At 38.0% G+C, this 23,314-nt stretch overlaps 1 protein-coding gene across 2 annotated transcripts in view; it reads left to right on the top strand.

Annotated features, from left to right (window-relative positions):
* brsk2b (BR serine/threonine kinase 2b) overlaps nucleotides 1-23,314 on the top strand; it is a 150,260-nt gene that overhangs the window by 58,531 nt on the left and 68,415 nt on the right. For both annotated transcript variants that reach the window (XM_016541037.1, XM_016541036.1), the window contains exon 2: nucleotides 17,673-17,767. In XM_016541037.1, the coding sequence (XP_016396523.1) occupies nucleotides 17,673-17,767 (95 nt within the window). The remainder of the gene's footprint in view (nucleotides 1-17,672; nucleotides 17,768-23,314) is intronic.

Here is a 23,314-nt window from a genome sequence, read left to right as displayed (position 1 = left end):
ATATATATATATATATAAATGATCTTTGCCATCATCTAATGCTAAATTAAAGTTAATCTTTAAAAATACTTTCAATTTAATCACACTGATAAATGTAATCTTTATATATCAAAACAAATATTCGTATTTGGTAACACTATAGGGATCAATTCTCACTATTATCTAGTTGCTTATTAGCATGCCTATTATGAACATATTGGCTGTTTATTAGGACTTATAAAACACATATTCTGCATGACCATATTCTACATCCCTAATACCTAAACTTAACAATTTACTAACTATTAATAAGCAGCAAATTAGGAGTTTATTGAGGCAAAAGTCATAGTTAATGGCTTGTTAATAGCGAGAATTTGACCTTAAAATAAAGTGTGACCTTGTATTATATTATAATATAGTGATGCATAAATGTACTACCTAGTATTTTTTTTTAACAAAATTGTATAAAATGCTAATATTGATCATTTATCAGTTATAAATAACATAATTATTGCCATAACATACTTTTTAAATTAGTGCTGCACTAACACAGAAAAATATATGAAAAAATACCATGGCATAATAATGATATGAGAAGGTGATTTATACATATACAGCACAATGGAAAAGAGCTGTAAAAAACAAATATTTAATATTAAAGGAGGACCAATTCAAGACAATTCAAAATTCAAGACAATTTCTGCTCCCCAACATTATTGAATGTTTTCTCCAATTAAATGCCATTTCGAGGAGCCTTGAAATTACTCTTTTCCCCATTAATAAAACTACTGACATGAAAGCATTTCTAATGTGAAAAGATCTGTCATAAAGTGATGTTAGCACATCTACGGTATGAGGCTTAATGACAATAGGAATGTCTCCTGCTAATGGCACCCTGGTCAGCACTCATTTCAGACATCTGAGAGGTATACAGTTGGGCTAATGTATTGTAAAATAGCACCTCTTTGGTGTAATAGCCTCAAACACAAGCTTACGTGCATGATGATATGAATATCTCTTCACAAACCCACAATATCTCCACTCAGATGCTTTGAAAAATCCACAACATCTTCTTGAATTACAAAATGTGTGCATTTGTAAATGCATGCTTTTGTGGATGTAAGATTTTTGCATTTTGAAATCTGAGGACAGCTGTTTGGAGATAATTGGAAGGGTAAATGAAGAATGGTGGGTCTTTCTCTAATTTAAGACACCATTGGATGTGGAGATCAAAGGAAACAGGCATGATGGGAAATCTGTGGAGGATACTGAGCACTGGCAGCCTGTCAGACTAACACCTGTTCTGGTCACGTCCCACGCATAGGATACTACAGCACTGTCTGTCTAGAAAATACATTGACATTATCTTCTCTGTTAATGTAGTCATTAAATATTTAAAGGCGCTATAAACGAATCATTATATCAGTCGACTCTGATGTCCTCGGTTTCAATTAACTTGACTGGCACTGGTTTGACTAGTCTCTTAGCCATGCAGTTCCTGCAGGCATGTGGGTTGGTATGAAGCTGATTCAGCACCGTTTGCAAAGTAATTAATGGTGTAGTATGGACAAGGAAGGTATAGCTGGAAAAAGGAAATGCAGAAAAAGGGAGCGTATGGAAATGTGCATTCAATGGAAATCAAGGGTGTGTCCTAATTCCATTCTGAATTTGTTTTCTTTTACAGTTGTTACAGCTTTTGGATGTGTTGAGGGTCATTATCAGGGCGTAATATAGGACGCCATCCTCTCAGACACACAAAAAAACATGGCTTTATATGCATTTCAAAGCATGATCCGTCTGTGTCAGGGCACATTCTCTGCTTCCTCCTCTCTCTTCCTCTTCTTCAGATGCCAGGACTCTTCCACTCTCTCTCTAATCACATGGCTGAGGAGGAAAAAAACTGGAGCATGCGCCCTCCTGTGACTTAATTAGTTTTTAAGTTGAGGAAGCAGGTTGAGCAGTGTGTGTGTATGTGTGTGTGTGTGTGTATGTGTGTTAATGCATGTGTGTGTGTGTGTGTTATATAAAAGGCTCGTAATTAAAGAGGAGATATGCAGTTCTTCAGGACCTCTGGGAAAAGTCGCATGATGGCGGAATTGCAGACAAACACACTGCAATGTTGCTGTAAATTACAAATGGCCAAATATTGTGAGAAATCTTGGAATAGTGCTGGAGTTTCAAGATTATGTGCAGTGTTTGCCAAATTTTGCTCAGGCAGTGAAACTGTAAAAATGCACATTTGTCAGGAAAGTTCCCTTATAAGAAAGTAATGTGGTGGTACCATGGTACAGTGGTTGTATCAGAATGCAATGTGGTACTATTATACTACTATACCGAAGTATTCTTTTAGAGTAAATGGTCCCACTTTATATTAAGTGGCCCTAATACCTGTGTACTTACATAGTAACTAGATGTGTACGTAGTATGTAACCACAGTGCAAGTACACATTGGTACATATTATCTAGAGCTGTAATATTTCTGTAACTACACACATGTAACAACTCTCCGAATGGTTTGTGTAAGTAAAAATGTGTAACATGACATATATAACTACATTTTGTAACTACAATATGTATAAGAGTAATTGGAACAAGGGGGTCCATTTGATCCAGGGTGTGGAGATGGGTAGGTTTGGGAGTGGAAATGGGTAGGTTTAGGGATATGTAAAGTGAGAGGACTTGGATCTCAAGTTGGTGGAGTTGGTGCACCACTGTAATACCAGTGTACTTGCATGGTAACTCCTCAGGAACTGTCCACTTAATATAAAGTGTAACATTCTGGACACCAACCGCAAAAAGTGCTGTTAGATCTGTTACACATTTGTACTTTCATTACCAAATAGTGTTGTTACCAATGTCCTGTTACACATTTGTATTTACACATACAATTCAGTGGGTTGTTACATATGTGTAGTTACACAAACATTACAGCTGTCGATACTATGTACTAATGTGTACTTGCACTGTGGTTACATACTATGTACACATCTAGTTACTATGTAAGTACACAGGTATTAGGGCCACTTAATATAAAGTGGGACCGAGTAAATTTATATGGTTCTCCATTTCAAGGAGTATTCAATATTTTTTTAAATATTATTTATTTCTGTGTGTGATGGCTAAGTTGAATTTTCAGCAGCTCCAGTCTTTAGTGTCAAATGATCCTTCAGACATCATAATATAGCTGATATGGTGATGAAAAAAATATGAACATCAATGTTAAAAACTGTTTTGCAGCTTAATATTTCTGTGAAAGCAGTGAAACATTTTTCAGGATTCTTTGCTGAAAATTATTTGAAATTTAGGCTATTTGAAAATAGTTGAATAAGAGCATATTTTCCAGAAAGTAGAAAAATATTCAATAAACTGATGATTTATATGTGCAGTCAAGACAATCTTTTAGTATCCTAAAAATAAATATTTTGGAGCATAACATTATTGCTAAGTCTCTCTGCTGCACCATGCTTTCTTTGAAAACTTTAATTGTAATTTTTTTTTTATTATTCAGATACATTCAAGGTCTGATGTGTGTGCCCAAAAATCAGTGTGGTTCTTGCTCACTTGTCTTTTTAATATTCTATCGTATAAGGATTCAGTCGCTTGAAATGAGAAGAAACTTTGCTGTTTGTTTACTCAGGGTCCCCTTCACATCTTAGATGCATCTCACACTAACTTCCCCCAATTGGTCTCTCTCACTTTCTTCTCTCTTCCCCAGGGGACTTGTCCTGTTTTCTAGTCCTTCCCTCTCCATTCATCATCTGTTGTGTGATAGGAGGAGTGAACCTCTTTTAATTAGCTGATTAATAATGAATGGGTCCGCTCAGTGTCTTCTTTTGACCTAGTGGGGTGCTGCTGTGTTGGGGAAGATGAAGCGGATGCGAGTCTTCGTCAGATGGCCTCTAACAGGTGGATGTCAGACTTCTATATTTTCTTTGAGATGTAATGTACTTTTTTCTTAGAAAGATAAGTGATTGGCTCTTTAAAAACAATTCAGTGATCCTGTTATGATGTCGATGCTATTCACTTGATCGGCAGTAATATAAGAATGCTAATAGAATGCAAATTTAGTTTGATTTATTTAGCAACATGTTTTTTTCTTGTCAAGTCCTCTGCCTATGACTTTTCTATTGCTCTGTTATTACAAATACAGGAGACTGAAACTGATTTGTGTTATCATTGAGAGAGTTTTGTGATTCACAAATCCTGAAAACAGGCTCTTCATCATTTTCCAAAATCACTGTGACATTACTTGTAATATACAGTAATGGTCATTTTTTTGACATTGTCGTTAAAAAGAACGTAAAGCCCTATTAAAGTATCATAAAAGTAGTCCATGCTACTCATGAGGGTGTTTACTCACCAAACCTGTATCTTTCTTCTGTGGAACATAATAGAAGATATTTGTGGAATCGTGGTAACCAAACAGCTTTGATGATCATTGACTTTGATTGTATGGACAAAAAACATTGAGACATTTCTCAAAGTATATTATTTTGTGTTCCACCGAAGAAATAAAGTCAAACAGGTTTGGAATGACACAAGTGAGTAAATGATGACATAATTTTCATTTCTGAGTGAACTATCCTTAACCGCCTCAAATGAATTAATGAGTCAGTGAGTTGAATTCGAGAATCAAATTAGTCTGAACGAATCATTCAGACTGATTCATTGTCAGTGAATAATTTTGTTCTGTAAAATAAAGCAATAATAAAACTTTAGAAAGCTAATATATAATGCACAGGAAAAAATGACCAGTACATTTTTCCGTTTTTCTTCTTTCCTGTTCCACACAAGAGGGAATTTTGGGTGAACCTATTTGAACTTGGGTGACTTGAAGAACTTGAAGATCATGAAACTTTCCTTGAGACATTTCTCAAAGTATATTATTTTGTGTTCCACCGAAGAAATAAAGTCAAACAGGTTTGGAATGACACGAGTGAGTAAATGATGACATAATTTTCATTTCTGAGTGAACTATCCTTAACCGCCTCAAATGAATTAATGAGTCAGTGAGTTGAATTCGAGAATCAAATTAGTCTGAACGAATCATTCAGACTGATTCATTGTCAGTGAATAATTTTGTTCTGTAAAATAAAGCAATAATAAAACTTTAGAAAGCTAATATATAATGCACAGGAAAAAATGACCAGTACATTTTTCCGTTTTTCTTCTTTCCTGTTCCACACAAGAGGGAATTTTGGGTGAACCTATTTGAACTTGGGTGACTTGAAGAACTTGAAGATCATGAAACTTTCAGTTTATTTATCAGACCGGAGGCCACACTCATCTTAAAGCAGCGCTCAGGGTCTTGCTCTGTCAGCATTTATTGACATTTCTCCAGACAGTCTATCCTAAATAAGAACAGACACCGCTACTTGAGCGAGAGACGTTGTTCTGACAATTTTTTCCGCCACTATGTCTGTCCCCTCCCTCTCACCCTGCTCATCTTTTCTTACTCCATTTCTCTCAGTCTCTTTCTTTGTCATTCCACTCTTTGTTTTAAGTGACTCTTTATTTGACTCCCCCAGTGAGATGTGAGAATCACAGAGAAACCCCAGAACACAGAGGTATTAACTCTGTAACCTCCCTAACCTTGTGCCTTTACACTCCTGCTGAACTAATCTACTCCCACCCACTCACACACTCACATATACACATCCCAAAGGGACTGGCAAAAGGTTAAGAACAGAAGATACGTGTATGAGAGAGGGCTGGTCTTGGTGCATGTCTGTCTGTTTTTGCCGTCTCAGTGGAATACTCAATACGTGAATGTGCTGTGTAACAGGCTGCTCTGTCCTCATCTTTCCCCGCGTGCGATGCTGTGTGAATACTCATGACTCTAGAAGGCATGTCTCTAGTCTCCTCTAATCTTTCTCTCTTTCCTTTCTCATTCTGTGTTCTGGTACCGGAGCGCGCATGTGCAGGCCTGATTGATAAACGGTGCAAGAGAGGAGGAAAGCAGAGGTCGTGTCACTGGTCTGATGGGGTCTGTAATGCTGGCCTGATGCCCAGGCGCAGATCTGAGACTGCTGCAATAAAATATGCTGCTGCACAGCATCTGATGGGCTGCTTACATTGTAGGGGTTGTACTGATATACAGTAGTGCTGTTTTTGAAAGATTAATATCCAATCTAGTGAGGCGGGTGGTACCTTTTACTCTTACAAAAAAGTACTGTGGCAGATACAGATTAACGTTAGTGCTGTAAATACATGAAATATCGTGAACAAATGAACGAATCAACAGTATTTTTACAGCATTTATTCATCTAGATTAATGCTAATTTCTATGCATATTAATATATAGTTTTTGTTTGTTTGTTTATTTCCTTCTTAAGGCCATTCCAGTATCTATGGCTATATTCATGGCGAGAACCAGTTAATCCATACACAAGTCGATCCATTCACAAGTCTTGTCTTTACACACATCCAGGGACAATTTAGAGTCTTCAGTTAACCTAACCTGCTGTGGGAGGAAACTGGATGCATAGATACATAGATGCACAGTATCAGTTATTGGCAGACATTGGAGATTTCATCAGTTGATAAAAGTCTACTACTACTAATACTACTACTACTACTACTAATAATAATAATAATAATTGTTTACTGTTAATTGTAATATTTAGCAAATATTAAAATGAATATCCATTTTACATCCTGCACATTTATAATGTTGTGATGCCTGAATACACTTTTAAAACAATTGATTTTATTTTTTGTTTTATTTTTAATTTTTTAGAGAAAAAAAAATATTATTGCATTTTCAATATCGATCTTTTATTGGGTTTGACCTTAATTTGGCTGTCTCAGTTCATCCCTGATAAATTACCATGCATTTAGATTAATAGATGCAGTAAAAATTTTGTTCATTGTTATTTTATGATACCTAAAGCATTGACCAATCTAAATAATTTAAACTCTATTGAAAAGTGTTCCCACTTGTACCTTTTATTTACATTGAACTTAATTCACTCCTTGAAACACTTTCAGGACAGATTTAAACCTATTTGCATGATAAATGCGTTAACTAAATTATATGTAAAACACAAATCTTTATTGCTGTTGTTCGTCCTCCTCTGCTGAAGTGATCCTGATCGCAGTGTCCTGAATCTCATCTGAGAAGTAACAAAGACAGTTAATCAATAGCCTATTGGCTGTAACAGCTTCAGTGGGGTGACATGATTGGCTGAGGTCGAGGGAGGAGGAGTGACAGCGAGCTGTCATAACAGTAAATAAGAAAGAGGAGCAGAGTGGGTCAATAGCTCTTCAGCGGAAATAAGTGAATGACGTTAATAACACCTCTCGCAGTCCTCAATCACCAGACACAAATGCGCATAATTATTTTAATGGTATGTCGCATGTTAGAAAAGAAGCCTGCATCAGTAAAAAATAAATAAATAAATAAAAAATAAAAAACAAATAAAATAAATGTCATGTTAATATTTTGGAGGTTTTCGCTATAAAGGGATAGTTCTCCCAAAAAGGAAAATTCTGCCATTATAATATTTTCAAATCTGAAATGTTTGTTTATTTCCTTCTAAACGTCAATCCAGCATCTATGGCTATATTCATGGCAAGAACCAGTTAATCCATACACAAGTCTTTTCTTTACACACAGGTCCGAGGATAATTTAGAGTATTCAGTTAACCTAATCTGCATGTCTTTGGGCTGTGGGAGGAAACCGGAGCACCCAGCGTAAACCCACACAGACACAGGGAGAACATGCAAACTCCACACAGAAAGGCCTCCTTTCCCTGCCGGGGCTATAACCGGGGACCTTCTTGCTGTGAGACAACAGTGCTAACCACTGAGCCACTGTGCCACCCTCAAGTCTCAAATGTCTGTTTTTGTCAATACACTGAACGTCAATGGGGCCAGTGACTTTCATTTTTATGGAAAAAACATTTAAAACTACTTCTTTTGTGTTCTCTAGGAGGATTTCGTACAGGTTTGGAACGACATGATGATAATAAATTATAACAGAATTTCCATTTTTGGGTGAACTATCCTTTTCATGATGTACATTGATTCTTGAATGCATAACAGTCATGGAATAATCAGGGGCAGTATTGTTTTCATTGCAGTGCCTTTTGTATAATAACTGGACCATGGCTTTCTCCTCAACCTTTCTACTCTATTGTCTTTATCCAAACCATACAGACTCATTGTGAAGGCTGCTTTATCTGTAATGAATGAAGAGGAGAGGGGATCAAAAGGAAGAAAGCGAGACGAGCGGGAGTGTGAGAGAGCGAGCAGATGATGTGTTGAGAGGCAGAAATCTCCACGCATGACTGTTAATCTCCAGTAGGCAGTGGGGTAATGAGCGAGCCGTCACATACGCAGCACTTGAATCAGTCAGTGCTTGAGAGAGATGTCAACAGCCTCCTACAATGGTGACCGGTATAATGCAACCCCCCCCAAACCCTCCCTTCTACCCCCCAAAGCACTTCTGCATTGTGTTTCATGTGCTTCTGGTAGGCCACTGCCAATTTAACAATTGGGTTTTGGGATTTGGCATTGGGGTTTGCTCTTAGATTTGATTAGATTGGATTAAGTACAGGATCAACGTAACATTTTTGTCCATTGTTTCATCTGTCAGCACCTCCTGTCCAGTTCTCTGGGATATCTTGGTCACTTTCACAGCCCACCAGGAGGCAGCACTAACAGCTTAGCCTTTGAGGATTTATTTGGCTCCCCTTGGCTTTCATTAAGAGCAATAAACACGTTTAATGCCGTTGGCACACAGCCCTTTTATTTGAATCGGACCCAAGATACTCATGGAGCATGTGCTTCAGGGAGGGGCAGCTGGAGACATGTCTGCTGTCCAATCCTTCCTCCTTCCAGGGATCCTGTGTACAAGCTATGGGACTGGTTTTGGACATGGGCCCGAAATAAGTCCATTGATTTATTTTGGCCTGTAGGGGAGAAAATGAGAATGCTTGACAGAATATTGAGTGACTGTCTACTAAGCATTTTTGTGTAGTACTATGACAGTTCCATTCACCTCTGCACTTCCCACCTCACAGTCCCATTTTGCATCTGTACTTCTACATTTTGTTATAAAAAATATTTGCATAACCATCAAACAGTGCAAGGGTTGGCAACCAACACTGGCATGAGGGAGGGTAATCACTGGTATGTGAACAATAAAGAAAAAAGTGTATGTTTTTCATTTGGATTTTCAAGTCGATCTACATCTTGAGATAATCATTACTTATAGTCACACAGCCTGTTTTTTACATTAGGATCTATAAATACTATTAACCTGCAGGTGCACATCTCTGACACAAACCCAAAGTATAGGCCTACTTCAGTTTTGACATGAAAGCTTAGCTTATGTGTACAGTTGAACACATAGCCTTTCGAAGTATGCTCCATTTGATTGTGAGTACAAACACAGGTGCTCAACACATGCACACTATGAAGTTTCATTCTTGTTCAGTGTATCACCAATAAAAAATTTAGTTTTTTTTAAAATTGTGAAACAACTTTGACTGAAGCAATGGGCATGGGCAGTGTTGCCACTGTAAACACACTAATTAGTGTGAAAGAACCTACAGGCTGTGTAGGCTACTATGCTGATGAAAAAATTTGCATCATGTGCGTTATATGCATACTCTAGCATACATAAAAACTGGAGTATGTTAGGCTAAAGCAACTGCTAAAAGCACCATACATGCACATCAGCAGTGCCAAAGCACCGTTTTGCTTTGGTTGTGATGTGTGACTGAGTAAATTACAGTTCTGCTGAATGTGTTACTCTTAGCTTTCAAAGCAAAATAAGTTATTGCTAAGATTAAGTGGTAACACTTAGGTATAGGGACCAATTCTCACTATTAACTAGTTGCTTATTAGCATGCCTAATTGCCTCTTAATAACATGTTGGCTGTTTTTAAAGCACATATTCTGCATGACCATATTCTACATCCATAATCCTACCCAATACCTCACTACCTATTAATAAGCAGCAAATTAGGGGTCTATTGAGGCAAAAGTCATAGTTAATGGTTTGTTAATAGTGAGAATTGGACCTTAAAATGAAGTGTGACCGATTAAGTTTTCAATTCAATATCCTTAACATTCCTCACATTAATTTCAATGATTGTGAGTTCTTCATAAAGCTAATTCATAAAGGGAAAAGATCACACATAGACAGTGATGTTCAGTAGTAGGAAATCTGTTAGTTTGTCTATCTGAGGGTTGTCCCCCCTAAAAATATGATTAAAAACCAGTTTGTGTATTGTAAATAACAATGTTTTATACTTTAAATAATTGTGTAAGTAGTAAAACAACACAAACGGGACAAAAATGCGTTTTAAGTTTAGGAACATTTTGAGTCTCCCCTCCCTTGCCTCACAGTGATTTGGTCCAAATGCCTGCTTTCCTCTGTTACATCACCTACACACACAAGTCCGGTGAGAGAGAACAAAGTCAACAGTTGTGGAACTCCAAGGCTGTCAAGGCTATTTTATTCACTTAAACATCGGATGAAGGGATTATTTTCTCTTTAATACAGATGATGCCAATGTATTTTTCGATGAGTCACTAAGTTAGCAATAATAACGTTACCTGCTTGACAAAAAGGGTTGCCAGGTTTTTTACAACAAAACCCTCCCAATTGCTACCCAAAACTATCCCAAACTAAACGCGTTTAGCCAGTCCCCTGGTAAAAATCGCGTTCCGGGGGCTAAAATACACGTTGTTGGGGTCGCTTCAACCCGCGGACATGAAAAACAACCCGCGGCAACAGTGATAAAGTAGCCCAATTCCACGGGAAAACCGCGGACTTGGCAACACTGTTACGGATACAACGGGCACGAGCGCTGTCACAGCTTGACGTTGTCTAATTTGGCACGGTCTCCCTGCTGCACTAATAGTAGTAAGGGTTTTGTCTGTGTATACATATCCTTACAAGTACAATTTTAGCTGTATTATTTGTGTCCCCTTCAAAAATCGCTCTTGAGAAATTTTATGTTTATTGTCCCCCCCCAACTGTTAGACGAAATGTACGCCCCTGAACAGGATTAATGTTAAGTGCTATTCAAAAATTATAAGTTTCACATTTCTGCTTTTTAAATTCTCTAAAAATGGGCCCCACCGTAACCTAGCATTTTTTCCTTAAGAAAATGAAGGGTTAGTTGAAATGTACTATGTGGTAATCAACATTATTCCACTAATGCTGTTGATTGAGCTTAACTTGTATTGAACCCAGACCCTTTTGCTACTGAAACTAAAACCCTTGCAAACCCTTGCTCTCTATTGCAATTCTCTTCTGATTAACCATAAAATGTATTTTTTAGCAGGGTTAAAGTTGCTTGTAGTGTTTATATTTTGTAGGCAGCTTTGGTTAAATTTGTCTGCTAATTTAATCAATGTTAGTGTTCAGACACTGTTGACATTCACTTTATTTTGCCCCTTCACCACATTCATGGTGGGTCGACATTCGGGTCATAATCACTCCCGGCTGCTCGGAGTACAGCATGAAGGACGCGATTGGGAGGGATTGGGCTTCAGTCTGTCTGCCTGAGGGGACTCCTTTTAAATCCTGTGTGTTTGCAATTAGCAGATGGCATCTCAGATTGTTTCAGTGACACTTGATAAATGCAACAATCTACATTACATGCTCACACAGAAGAGTCACATAGGAGAAAGAGAGCGATCCCTTGCTTATTGAATCCCTCATTGGGATGGTTCCCTTGTGTCTCATGGAACTGCACATATCCCAAATGGACTACTATTTAAAGTAACTTTTCACTACTGCTATACCCAACTTGATTTCCATACTTTATGTATATATGATTCATATTCAGATTTTAGGATAATCAATCATGCTTTTGACAGGCACAGATGGCACATTGAGAATTCTCTCTAAAAGGCAGTCACCTGGAAAACACACACTCATTTATGTTTTAATGGTGGTGGGGACTTTCCATTGACTTCTATTGTTTTATACTGAGGAAATAAATAATATTTTATATATTTTAGGATGAATTTTCATCAGCCATTACTCTTTAGGATTTTTTTGATGATTAATTTGTTCGAAAGAACAGCATTTATTTGAAATACATACTGTATATAATTCACAACGAATGAAATAGAGAGGCACTAAGGCATACGTTTTATGTGAAGTGTGTGGTTTTACATTTACTCTGCTGTGAGTATCTAAGCAACAGAGATACTTGTTTCATATTTAATGCAGAATTGCTCCCTACTGGCAGCATTCTGATTTTTCAGGCCCAAACTATTTTACAAATTTCATTTTACCTTTACCACAACAAATCTATATAGATGAAACTCTCATGTCCTTCCCAAGTGTGACAGTGAGGAGTATTACTTCCTTTTTTTCTTCCAATCACTTGTAGGAATCTTTGCACAGTAATTTACAGTTGTGGCCAAGCTAAGGTTAAACTAAATTTCATAGGTTTGAGTATCTGAGTGTCTGCTAGCAGGTTCCAGGTGATAAGCGCTCTAAAAAAAGAGACCCATGGACGATCTGGACCGCTGGAACCCGCATGAACAATTAGTGATTTGAAATGCAAAGCGACTCATTTATCTCCATCCAGCTGCTCAGTGGAGCCTCAGTGGCAAATGCTAAAAACAGCCTTTAAAGGGGTCATATGATGCGATTTAAATTTTTCCTTTCGCTTTGTAGTGTTACAAGCTCTTGGTGCATAAAGAAGATCTGTAAAGTTGCAAAGACTAAAGTCTCAAATCCAAAGAGATATTCTTTAAAAAAAGTTACGAGTCAACCACGCCTACCTAAAACGGTTCGTTCTAACACGCTCCCACATGTCTACGTCGCTATGTGGGAAGATTTGCATAACGCCGCCCAAATGTTCATGCAAAGAAAGAAGGCGTAACTTTTATTCTCGCTGTAGTATTGTTGTTGCCGCCGCCGCCATGTCGTGAAGGCGCTGTGTGTTTCGTTGTGAAAGCGAAACTACTTTGTTTGGCCTTCCAAAAGAAGACGATATCCGCTTCGTCATGCCTGGAGCTGATCCGTGCTGGTTGCTGAGGAAATACATCAACTTCGCGCTGTGGATCGCCGGATCGGCTTTCACCGTGGACGAAGCGGAGTCCAGCCCGGGGTCGTCACATGTGGTTGCCGCAAGCCCGCCCGCCTCTGCTCACTCAAGCCGGCCTCTGCTCACTCAAGCCGGCCTCTGCTCACTCTGAGTTTCAGAAAGGCGGGGCATAGAGGAGAAGCAATAATGTACAGTATGTGGAAAATAATGTGTTTTTTTAACCTTAAACCGCATAAACACATTTCAATACACCAAATACACAAAATAATGTTCTTTTTAGCAACATCATATGACCCCTTTAAATAAAAGCAGAGCGCTGGAAGTTACAAGACAGAAGGAAGAGCAGTGGTGAAAGTGTGGGTGGTGATCTCAAGACCACCATTCCCCCCCAGGCAGAAGCTATAAAAGCACTAATTGAAGGATTTTTACAGTGCAAACAGTGACGGAGATGAGGAAAATAAAATAAACATAAAAGATGATGCCTGACTCCTAGGGTTTATGAGCTTCTGGCTGTTATTAGAGCAGTTTGTGTTATTGTTTTCAGTGGTTAGCGCTCATCACCGCTGAAGACACTCCTGCTGGCCTGCTCTAAACAGCCTGTCAGAGAACACAAGCGCTCATCGAATCCCTGCGATTCACACCTGCCCTGCATCACTGTCAGACACTTTTGACTGGCTGTGTTTGGAGTCAGCACTCATTGGGTGAATGGAGATGTGGAGGGACAGAGGTTTGAAATATTAGCATTTATCTTATTGCAAAAAGTGATTTTAAGAGTAATGGTTGTCAGTTTGTATTCATTACATCACTTCATGGACATCAGATCAGTTATTTGTAGGGCTGCAAAACGATTAATCGCGATGAATCGCATTCAAAATAAAAGTTTACTTTTACATACTGTATGTGTGTGTACTGTGCATATTTATTATGTATATATAAATACACACATATTTGTGTATATTTTAAACATATTTGTCTGTGTATATATATTTATACTTGTGTATCATTTATATTATATATAAATATAAATATTTTATATATAAATTTAACATTTTTATGTGTGTATGTGTGTGTATTTATATATACATAATAAATATACGCGGCACACACACATATAGTATGTAAACATAAACTTTTATTTTGAATGCGATTAATTGTTTTGCAGCCCTAGTTATTTGTATAATTTAATATAGTATATTAATATAATTTGTAATAATTTAACATGATATTTTGCGGTTTTCATAAATTGCCTTTGTGATGTATCGATCCAGGCAGGTCCATAGTACAGAACAACATCATGTTCTCAAAGCCAAGGTCATGGGCTCGATTCCCAGGAAATGCAACTATTTATTCGCAATAAATAAATGCTTAAATGTAAATGTTTTTGATCATTTCTCAGTAAAAACTTAAATGTTAGCAACATTGATTATAAATGTCTAAACATCATTAAAAAAAACTATTTCAATAGTACATTGAGTTTATTTTTCAGTCTGTTCTATTTTTTGGTATACGTTGTGGTCTAGTTATTTTTTTAAATCGTTCTTGCTGAACAATTTTAATGATCCAGTGAACTTGTCAGTTCTGGGTTTTTGTAAGTCAGTGAATAAATGCATGGAACAGCAATACAATATTGAACATGACTTACTGGTCTCTTGGTATCTCTTTTGTGTTGAGAACAAGTTCCAAATAACCAAACTGTACATCGGTGGATGTATATGAAGAGCATTTGCATTTTCTTGTTCACTAGAATGGATTAATATAAAATAGATGAGATTCTGTGGATTTTAGTGCCCACTTTAAATAACAAATAATGTTCTCAAACATGTTAAAATATTAATGGTGACTGTAGGTCATTGTTGTTTTTCATGCGTCAACAGTCAACTTCCAGATTGTTGACAAAGTATGGTTAACATTCAGGTTGACTTTTACGAGCCACTTACATACAGTACATAATACCTGTATCAGCAACATGCATAATAAATAAGCATAAGTAACCTTTTCCATTTAGCCTCAGACAGACTCCATTTGTTTCAGTCATTGTATAATTATGGAGTTTTTCTGCTGGAGCCCTGATGCTGCTACATTAATCAAAAATAGATCTGAGTGGGACTACAGGACCTTGGCAAGAGCCATGGTTTTCTATTGTGTGCTCAACTTTACTGCCAAATCTCATGCTACATGCTCTTTGATAAGAAAAGAAAAGAGTCCTGGCAAAATAAATGGATCTAAAGGCCTAACATGGGATTTATTTTTTGTAGTAGAGACACACTGTAGTTAATAAGAAACGTTATTGCGTATTTCTATGGTTGGACGTGGGCATTATAGCGAAGGGAGAGATTATGTGAAAAATAGGAATGAGACCCTTGTCTGTGTGTGTTTGCGTGTACAGCAGAGAAGATCTGACACAGAGTGGTGGTTGATGGGAGAAGTCCTGGTGATTACTGTTGCATGTTATTGCTGAAGGTCACCAGCAGGCATTTCACTCTAACTGATGAACTCCCACTTATTGATCTGTTGAGGCCCTGCGGCGGGAAGATGAGGAAAGCCTATGAGGACACATGCTGAGCCTCTGGGGATGTAGTTCCACTGTGCAACCATGAGAACATGATGTCATGCTGCTCCGTGCATGTTAGTGAATCAAAGCTGTGCTCTTTCAGTTTACTACTATGTAAGAAGTACATGTAAATAGAAGGTGAAGTCTGCATAATTACTTACTACCATTTTTTTTTGCCATCGATACTCTGGACTTTCTTGAATATTTTGTAGAATTCACTGAGTATGTCAACTTTTAATTTAATTAGTGACATTTAAGGTAAAGATGCTGTAAATTTAAAGGTTATTTTTTGTATCTTTGATTACACGGAGAACTATGGAAGCTTTTAAATGCACATAATGTTCTTTATAGCTTCTTCAGGTCATTTAAATGTTTTTCAGACTAAGAATACAAATTTTAAGATCGTTTCCCTGAAAGGTTATTTTGGTTTTGCTGCAAAAACCCTCTATTGAAACCATAAGAGTGTATTACTGTTGTTGCTCATATATGAATAAACCCTTTAATGCTAAGTATAAACTTTTGGTGAGCTCAAGTACCACTTAAACTCAATCAACTCTGTATTTTACGGGGTTTTTTTGTTTTTTTTTTGGTAACGTTTTGGTTTCTACTCTTCCCATTGCTTGCAGACATTTTATTCAAGCACGCCTCCTTCACAACTTAGTAACCTAACATCTTTTTTTGAGTTGTGTATCAAGTGTTAGTTGAGAAATCTCTTATGGGCGAGTGTTGTTTTTCTCCGCAAATGACAAGAACACTGCTTGTTTACTTGCTCGAGAGACTCGAATGTCGTTGACTCATCCATGTTTATTTTTTTTTTTTTGCAAAGAACTCTGACTGAAACGTGCTAGCCTAACTTTAGCCTAGCTTTGATTAGTTGTGCTCTTGTAGGTTTCCATGGTTTCCTTTGCAGCTGAGAGAGTTTTGCTTTAATGATTAGAACGATTGATGATTTTTAAGAGAATTAATAGAAATTTGAAGTGCCTTTTGACATGAGAGCTTCAGCATTTTCAGATGAAATCATTTTGACTTATAATTTGCAACCCAGAAAGAAATGAACTCCAGTCTGTTCCCACTGATCCTGTCTGAACCAGTTTGCTTGTGTAATCTACATAAAGAATACAGCATGCAGTTGCCTCCCACAAAAACAGTCTTTTAATGTAAATTCTATTAGTCAGCATTAATAATCGCAATTACAATATCAAGGGAAGTAATCGACATTGTGGACGCTAGTGTAAAAGCATCCCATTCTGGTGACCAGTAACCACCTTTACATCAGGTTTGACATTCACCATCAGAATTCAGTGTTTCTTTCTTAGTGTTTAGGCAAAAACATGATCTAGTTGTATGCAAGCATTTGTCTTCCTAGAAAGTTCTCTTGGTGACTCACCTCACAATTGCATTAGCCGCCGTATGGCATTTTACACATGTCTCTGTGTGTTCATCTCAGCGCAAGGCAATTACACCAAGATGAAATATTCATTGGGTCCCCGGACACTCTCCGCTGCGCCCTCGAGTCCAGCGTGAGGGTGTAGATTGCATCTGCGTTGCGTCCTCTCCTGTGATACAACATCAATGACACGTCGTGAAAGTGGCGCGAGATGCCATTCGGGCTTTAACGACTTACATATAAAAGAGATCCAGGGACCTGTCAGGTCTTTATATCCCCTCTGTCCCCTGGGTAAACCTTCTGGGAAATCAACAGTTTGATATGCAGAGTCATGCTGAAAAATGTATGGGGGTAATAAAGGCATGCACAGACTTGGCATTTAGCCAAAAATGCTTGCTGATATATATACGTGCCCGTGTCAGCCTTTGAGCGTAGTGACAGTCTTTTATCATCGATATGACAAAAAGTCATTGAGGGGGACCCAACGCTGATCTGGCCTTGTTTGTGTTTATGTATGTTCTCTGACATTTACTTTGCGACATGAAAAGTGCCCCTGGGTGTCACATTATGGATACCGGGGGGCTTTAGTGGGAGAATTCTCATTTTGCCGAAATGAAACTCACGCTGGGACCAGCCTTTTATCATCTAAGTGCTTTTTGGTTGATGTACTTTTTATGCTTGTTGACAGAATTTCTTTTCTCTCTTCTCTCGTTTTTCCTTTCGCTCCAGGCCTCGTAAAGCTGGGAATCCACTGTGTCACATGTCAGAAAGTTGCCATAAAAATTGTAAACCGGGAGAAACTCAGCGAGTCTGTGTTGATGAAGGTAAGATTGGGCTGTTCTTTCAGTGTACTGCATGAAATGACTAAAGTAAAGCAGTCTGTTGCTCTGCATTGAACTATAATGGAACTGAAAGTTGTGAATATGGCTGTTCGTACCAAATTTGTCAGTTACATTTACACTGTAGTGGGTGAGTTTGAATAGTTAAATATATTAAGATTACTCACAAAGCTTATTCTATATGTTTATGTTTGTGTCAGCTCTGTCTGCAAGGGAAAGTTAGCACCATTTCTGTTCTAATTATACCGAGGTACTTGCTACAGCAACAAAACATGAAAGAGCCTTTTGAGTATGAACAGGCAGCTGTCACAGTGCTGCTGAACTGCTGTCAGGGGATTGTTTGAGTATATGAAAGGATTACCCACAATTCTTTTACCCATCTTCAGTAGTTGCCTAATGGTATACACAGCAGCATACTACCACTATTAGACTGGACATTGATTAGCAGGTGTTCAGTTAAGGTTATCTCTAATTGTTCATTATCCGGTTTAAATCATGCACAGTGAGTGTTGCTGTCAGCTCTCCATCTCTGATCCTCTAATTGGGTTTGTATTTTGCTGAAAGTGACACGTTTGTCACATCATACACAGCTCATGATATGTAAAGTTCCTTCTATATGTTTGTTGAAAGTCAAATGTTGGGGAGGATGCTTTCAAAGTCATCTTTGAAATTTGTTTGCAAGTTAGAAAACATTTCTGGACAGCAATTGGATGTTTCCCGGATATAATTTTTGTGCTTCAATATAGTGCATATGTTGTGGCTATGGTTGTAAGGATGTTTTCTGGAAAAAAAAATTAAGTACTGATAAAAATACTTTTTTTAGCTTTACAGATATGGTGGTCACATCCTATGTGTTTATAACATTATCTGAAAGTCAGCAGATGTTCTTTGCTTTATAGAGTGAATAACTGAGTCTGTCAAACTGCTACTGTGGTATTAATTTTAAGAAGAAAATGACAAGATGGGTTTAAGAAGCTGCTGATGTTGCCAATTTGCTTTATAAATTCAGTGAGCTTTAACATAAAAGTCACCTCAACTTTTGACCCAGTCAACGTAATTTCCTCTGTGTCCATCCAGCATCATATGGATTTCATTAAATGGTTAATGGCTCATTAACTCCTGGTGGATTGTGGGGCAGTAGTAATTTAGATGAGCTGATTGGTTCCTCATTGTAATTGGATGTGGGCTATACAGTCATCCGGTCCACATGCCGTCCCCAGACCCCCCTGCTCGCTCATAGTGTTTGGACTGCGGGGGAAATTGCTTCTCAGCAGGAAATAGACCTAAGCCTTATGGGAGTCTGATTGTGGATGCAAGCTTTCATTGTCTTACTTTACTTTCCTCACCAGGCTGTATAATTTAGAAAACAAACGGGTGCTGTCGGATCCCAACATAGAGTTGGAGTAAAGCCGCCTCCATGACTGATAGTTAGTCGTGTTTCTCTGAAGGTCACCCTGTAACCCATTCTATTGTATCTCCTGCTTATTTTAGCTTCTCACAGGGGCTGTTGTCATGCAACCTGACATGATTGGCTTGGGGAGGGAGGTAGGGGAGAAAATTATATGCTTATAGTAAAAAACAGCTTCAGATGTTGCACGCCTCCGTCAAAGTAGCTGAGATTTTGCGAACGACGGAGGCAAAAGATCAAGACGGCAACCTGCTGTTCTAACGCATCAGAGTCCCAAAGTCATGACTAATCTTCTCTATGGTGTAATTTCCCATGATTCCACCTTGATTTATCCCATTTAAACTAGACTTCAGTTCAGTTCATCTCATTGGATAGTCTCCCAGTCATTGGCTGCTGTGTTTCTCCTGGAGTTCCCTCCTTACCACAGTCTTGATGGAATAAATAAACAATAATTACTTCATTAGTATAATTTTAGACAGTCAATGGGAGGTCACCTGTCATTCTGTTGTTTTCCTCCTTCTTCTCTTTCCTGAGCCTCCAGCGAACCCTACGTTGGTTGGCATTTGCATAGCATGGAGCCGGTGTGCAGCTGTCAGTGTATGAAAGAGCATACATGGCTGTATGTAAAAAAGCAGGGGGTTCGGCTACTTCCTGTCAACGTGTGCGCTTGCTGGGACACAGTATACGAAAGACTGTGCATGTGTGCAATCAGAGCCCAGGGTGAGCGCGTCAGGTTGTATTTGTGTGTGCAGCATGTCTAAAGCTAGGTGTGCAGTATGCAGTGTGTGTGTTCATGTCTACTCCCAGGGAGAGGCGGTGTTGTATGTTAGGTCGTGGCATGGACAGAACAGAAGCCTGGCATTTGAGAACATGCTCCTCACAGAGAACTCCACGGCTCCTGCCTGGCCCTTCCTGAATTAATGAAGTCGTCTCTGACATTTTCAGACATGAAAAGAAAAGCTCTTTGACTTACTTTGCGGTCACACTAATGAGGGTTATGTCAGGAGGTGACCTCGGCCTACTTTGCCTCAGAGGATGTGCTGCAGATGCTTCACAGCAACGTTGTTTTTTTTTCAGGGGAAAGATGTGTTTGTATGTGTGTGCTTTCATTGTATTGCATAAAATTATAAGTGGTGGTTTTAAAACCAGTGAATTTGATTAAAAATAGGGAGCGTTTTCGCAAGCGACAACGATGTTCCAGTTCTAATGCCATTGCAAAATTTTGAGCAAAGCATGCTAGCTGTTCTGTCTTTTGGCTGCACAGAACATTATTTAGAGTCCCAGCCTCAGAAGAGACAAGAGAGCAGTGGATTTATTGATTTTATTTACTGTATATTACGCTGCTGCCACACAGATCTAATATAAACATGCAATTTCTTTGCCTGCTGTTTCCCTTTACAGACATAACTGACTGTTTTTGTAACTCGTGTGTTTTAACATAAACGTGTGTATTTGACAGTTTAAGCTCAATAAGACATGAAAGAGAACTTAGTTTAGTACTCCCATGCCGTACGTCAGCCGCTTTCTGTGTGTGTGTGTGTGTGCGCTCAGAAAACCGTATATCAGGAGTTTAAACTAATATGGTTTAAAACGCATGATTTCAGCACGATAGACATGATAATCAAAACCAAACAGATGTTTTTAGCAGAGAATCTGAGGTATGAGCTGTAAAGCTAGCACAGCCCTATTCTGGAAAAGGGGACGGGGAGCAGCAGCTCATTTGCATTTAAAGAGACATGTTTCTGCTTCCACTCAAAATAGGCATTTTCAAAAATGATATAATAAATGATCTGTGCTGTATTTTGAGCTGAACCTTCACAGACCCATTCTGGTGACATCTGAGACTTATATTACATATTGTAAAATAGGGCATAATAGTTCCCCTTTAAAACACTGGAAAAGTTTTTTTCATTGTGTTTCCACTCCAGTCCCATTTTAATGGTGTTGTGGAAAAGCTGTTTTAAAATGCTAAATAGTGTGCTTATCGTTTAGTTTCCCTTGAGGCAGGCTACTCAAAACTATTTATGACAAACCATGCATTAAACATCATTCCCTCCTAATGAATTACTGCCTCTTGACACTGCAGGGTGGATCCCAGTAAACATTTCAGAAAGGTATCACTCTTTGGTTTAATCAAGTCTTGGGTAGTTAATGGTAAATGACCCAAGGGATGGTGGGTGTGAAAGTTTCTCTCAGCGTGCAGTGTCGAATCCAGACAGGTCCTGAGGGGAAAGCTAACATTTCTGAAAACCAAGCCCAGTGTTGCCCAGGAGACTGGCTGCTGAGGAGAAGGAGGGACATGTCGCACCCCTGCAGTGAGGAGATAACTCAAGCTGTGGATGAGTGCCAGTACACACACTATATGTTACACAGTGAAGGTGGAAGATAACCTTAACTATATATTTTAACTAAACTATATTTTAAAGGAGAAGTGTACAATTTTTACACCTCTAGCAGCACCAAACTGTATTCAAAAATATATTACATATATATGTATGTATGTGTATATCCATCCATCCAGTAACGTCACTGTTCCTAAACTTTAGAATAGTGTTCTACAACAACAGTGAAATTTCATCCATTCAAATATTTAAATCTCACTTATTTACAGTCTGTTTTTAAAAATGTTTTTCTGATGTTCTGTACTTTCCAGCCAGTCAAAACTCAGAGTTGATGCATTTACCTCACATTTAGTGATGTTACCTCACAACTTTCCTTTTCAAATTGAAGGAGCAAAATGGCTCAAAAAAGTTATTACCAGTTTCCCCTTAATAATAAACATAAGTGTTATCGTTGTTTTCAGGTATGTGCAACCAGTACATATCTGTTTAACATAACATAAAAAAGGCTTTCATGGTCCCTTTTTTTGCTGTCCTCTGTTACAGTTTTTCTCGATTGCTAACACACAATTCATGAAACAATTCACCATTTTCTCACAACTATAAACACAATCTCAAAACAACACACCATCTTGTGCAAACTTAAAACTTCCAGGTCAAAATCAAATACTTTAGTCAAAAACATGTTCTCGTTTGTCAGACTCAAACTTTGGCCTCAGATGACACACAAACCTGCCAAATACACACACTACTTCACTGCCTAGAGAACACTAGTGAGACAAATTCAAAACACTGTTACAAAAACCTCCTTTTGCGAAATAGGAATCTTTTTGCTAGTCAATCACTGTTACAGTATACGACATAAATAGAGGGGTGCAGATACAGTAAAATTCAGCAGTAAACTTTAAGAAAAGTTTACTTTCATGAGATCTTACAGAAAATGAAAAGCTCTAAGACCAAACAACTGAATACACAGTAAACACACATTGGAATATACTGTCAGTTACTTTACAGAAATAAATAAATAATGAATGAATAAATAAATAAATAAATAATTAAAGTAAGTTCACTCACTCATTCATTCATTCATTCAGCATCCTCTGCCAATTTGCATTACAGTATTGGTATTATCCTTATTTGTTATAGCAGTTTCTTAGTCTTCTGACAAAAGACTTCTCTGCCTCCCCTAGACAGTCGTCTCTCAGTTCTGCACAAATACAGTACATGTAAAGACTACTTGGCTACAAATAAATTCAACTATACTGAGTTTGAGGGTGTACAACATGTGCTAGAGTATATATAATGAAAGTTCTCTCATCTGAAGTATTGCTACTATGTACTGTAATTATATTGTATGTGTAAGTAATATTGAAATCTTGTAGATGAGCCTGTAGGCCAACTTCCCTCATGGTCAGTCCATGCAGAAGAACATGCTCAACTATAGTGCTTTGTATTTCATCAGGAACAAATTACCTTTGACCTCATCCCCTTCATTTTTATTTTCCCCACCTATTCCTCTTTGTTTCCCATTACCAGGATTCATTTTCCAAAACACATAATCACATGTGCTCCTGTGCATATCATCCTAAGATTCTGACTGGTGTGTCATCAGTTTTGCTACTGAATGTTCACACATGGATACATGTGCACTGTTTGAGTTCATTTTTTGATGCTTGAGTTAATTATATTGTGTGTTTGTGTTTTCTGAATGAGCAAAATTTAAACCTGTGCAAAATGATGGCGTTTTTGTGTAGAGTTTTGCAGAAAACACTGAGCAAATTGGAA

This window comes from Sinocyclocheilus rhinocerous, unplaced genomic scaffold, assembly GCF_001515625.1.
Source record: "Sinocyclocheilus rhinocerous isolate Xijiao unplaced genomic scaffold, SAMN03320098_v1.1 scaffold368, whole genome shotgun sequence".
Taxonomy (NCBI): domain Eukaryota; kingdom Metazoa; phylum Chordata; class Actinopteri; order Cypriniformes; family Cyprinidae; genus Sinocyclocheilus; species Sinocyclocheilus rhinocerous.
This window is presented reverse-complemented; position numbering and strand designations above follow the sequence as displayed.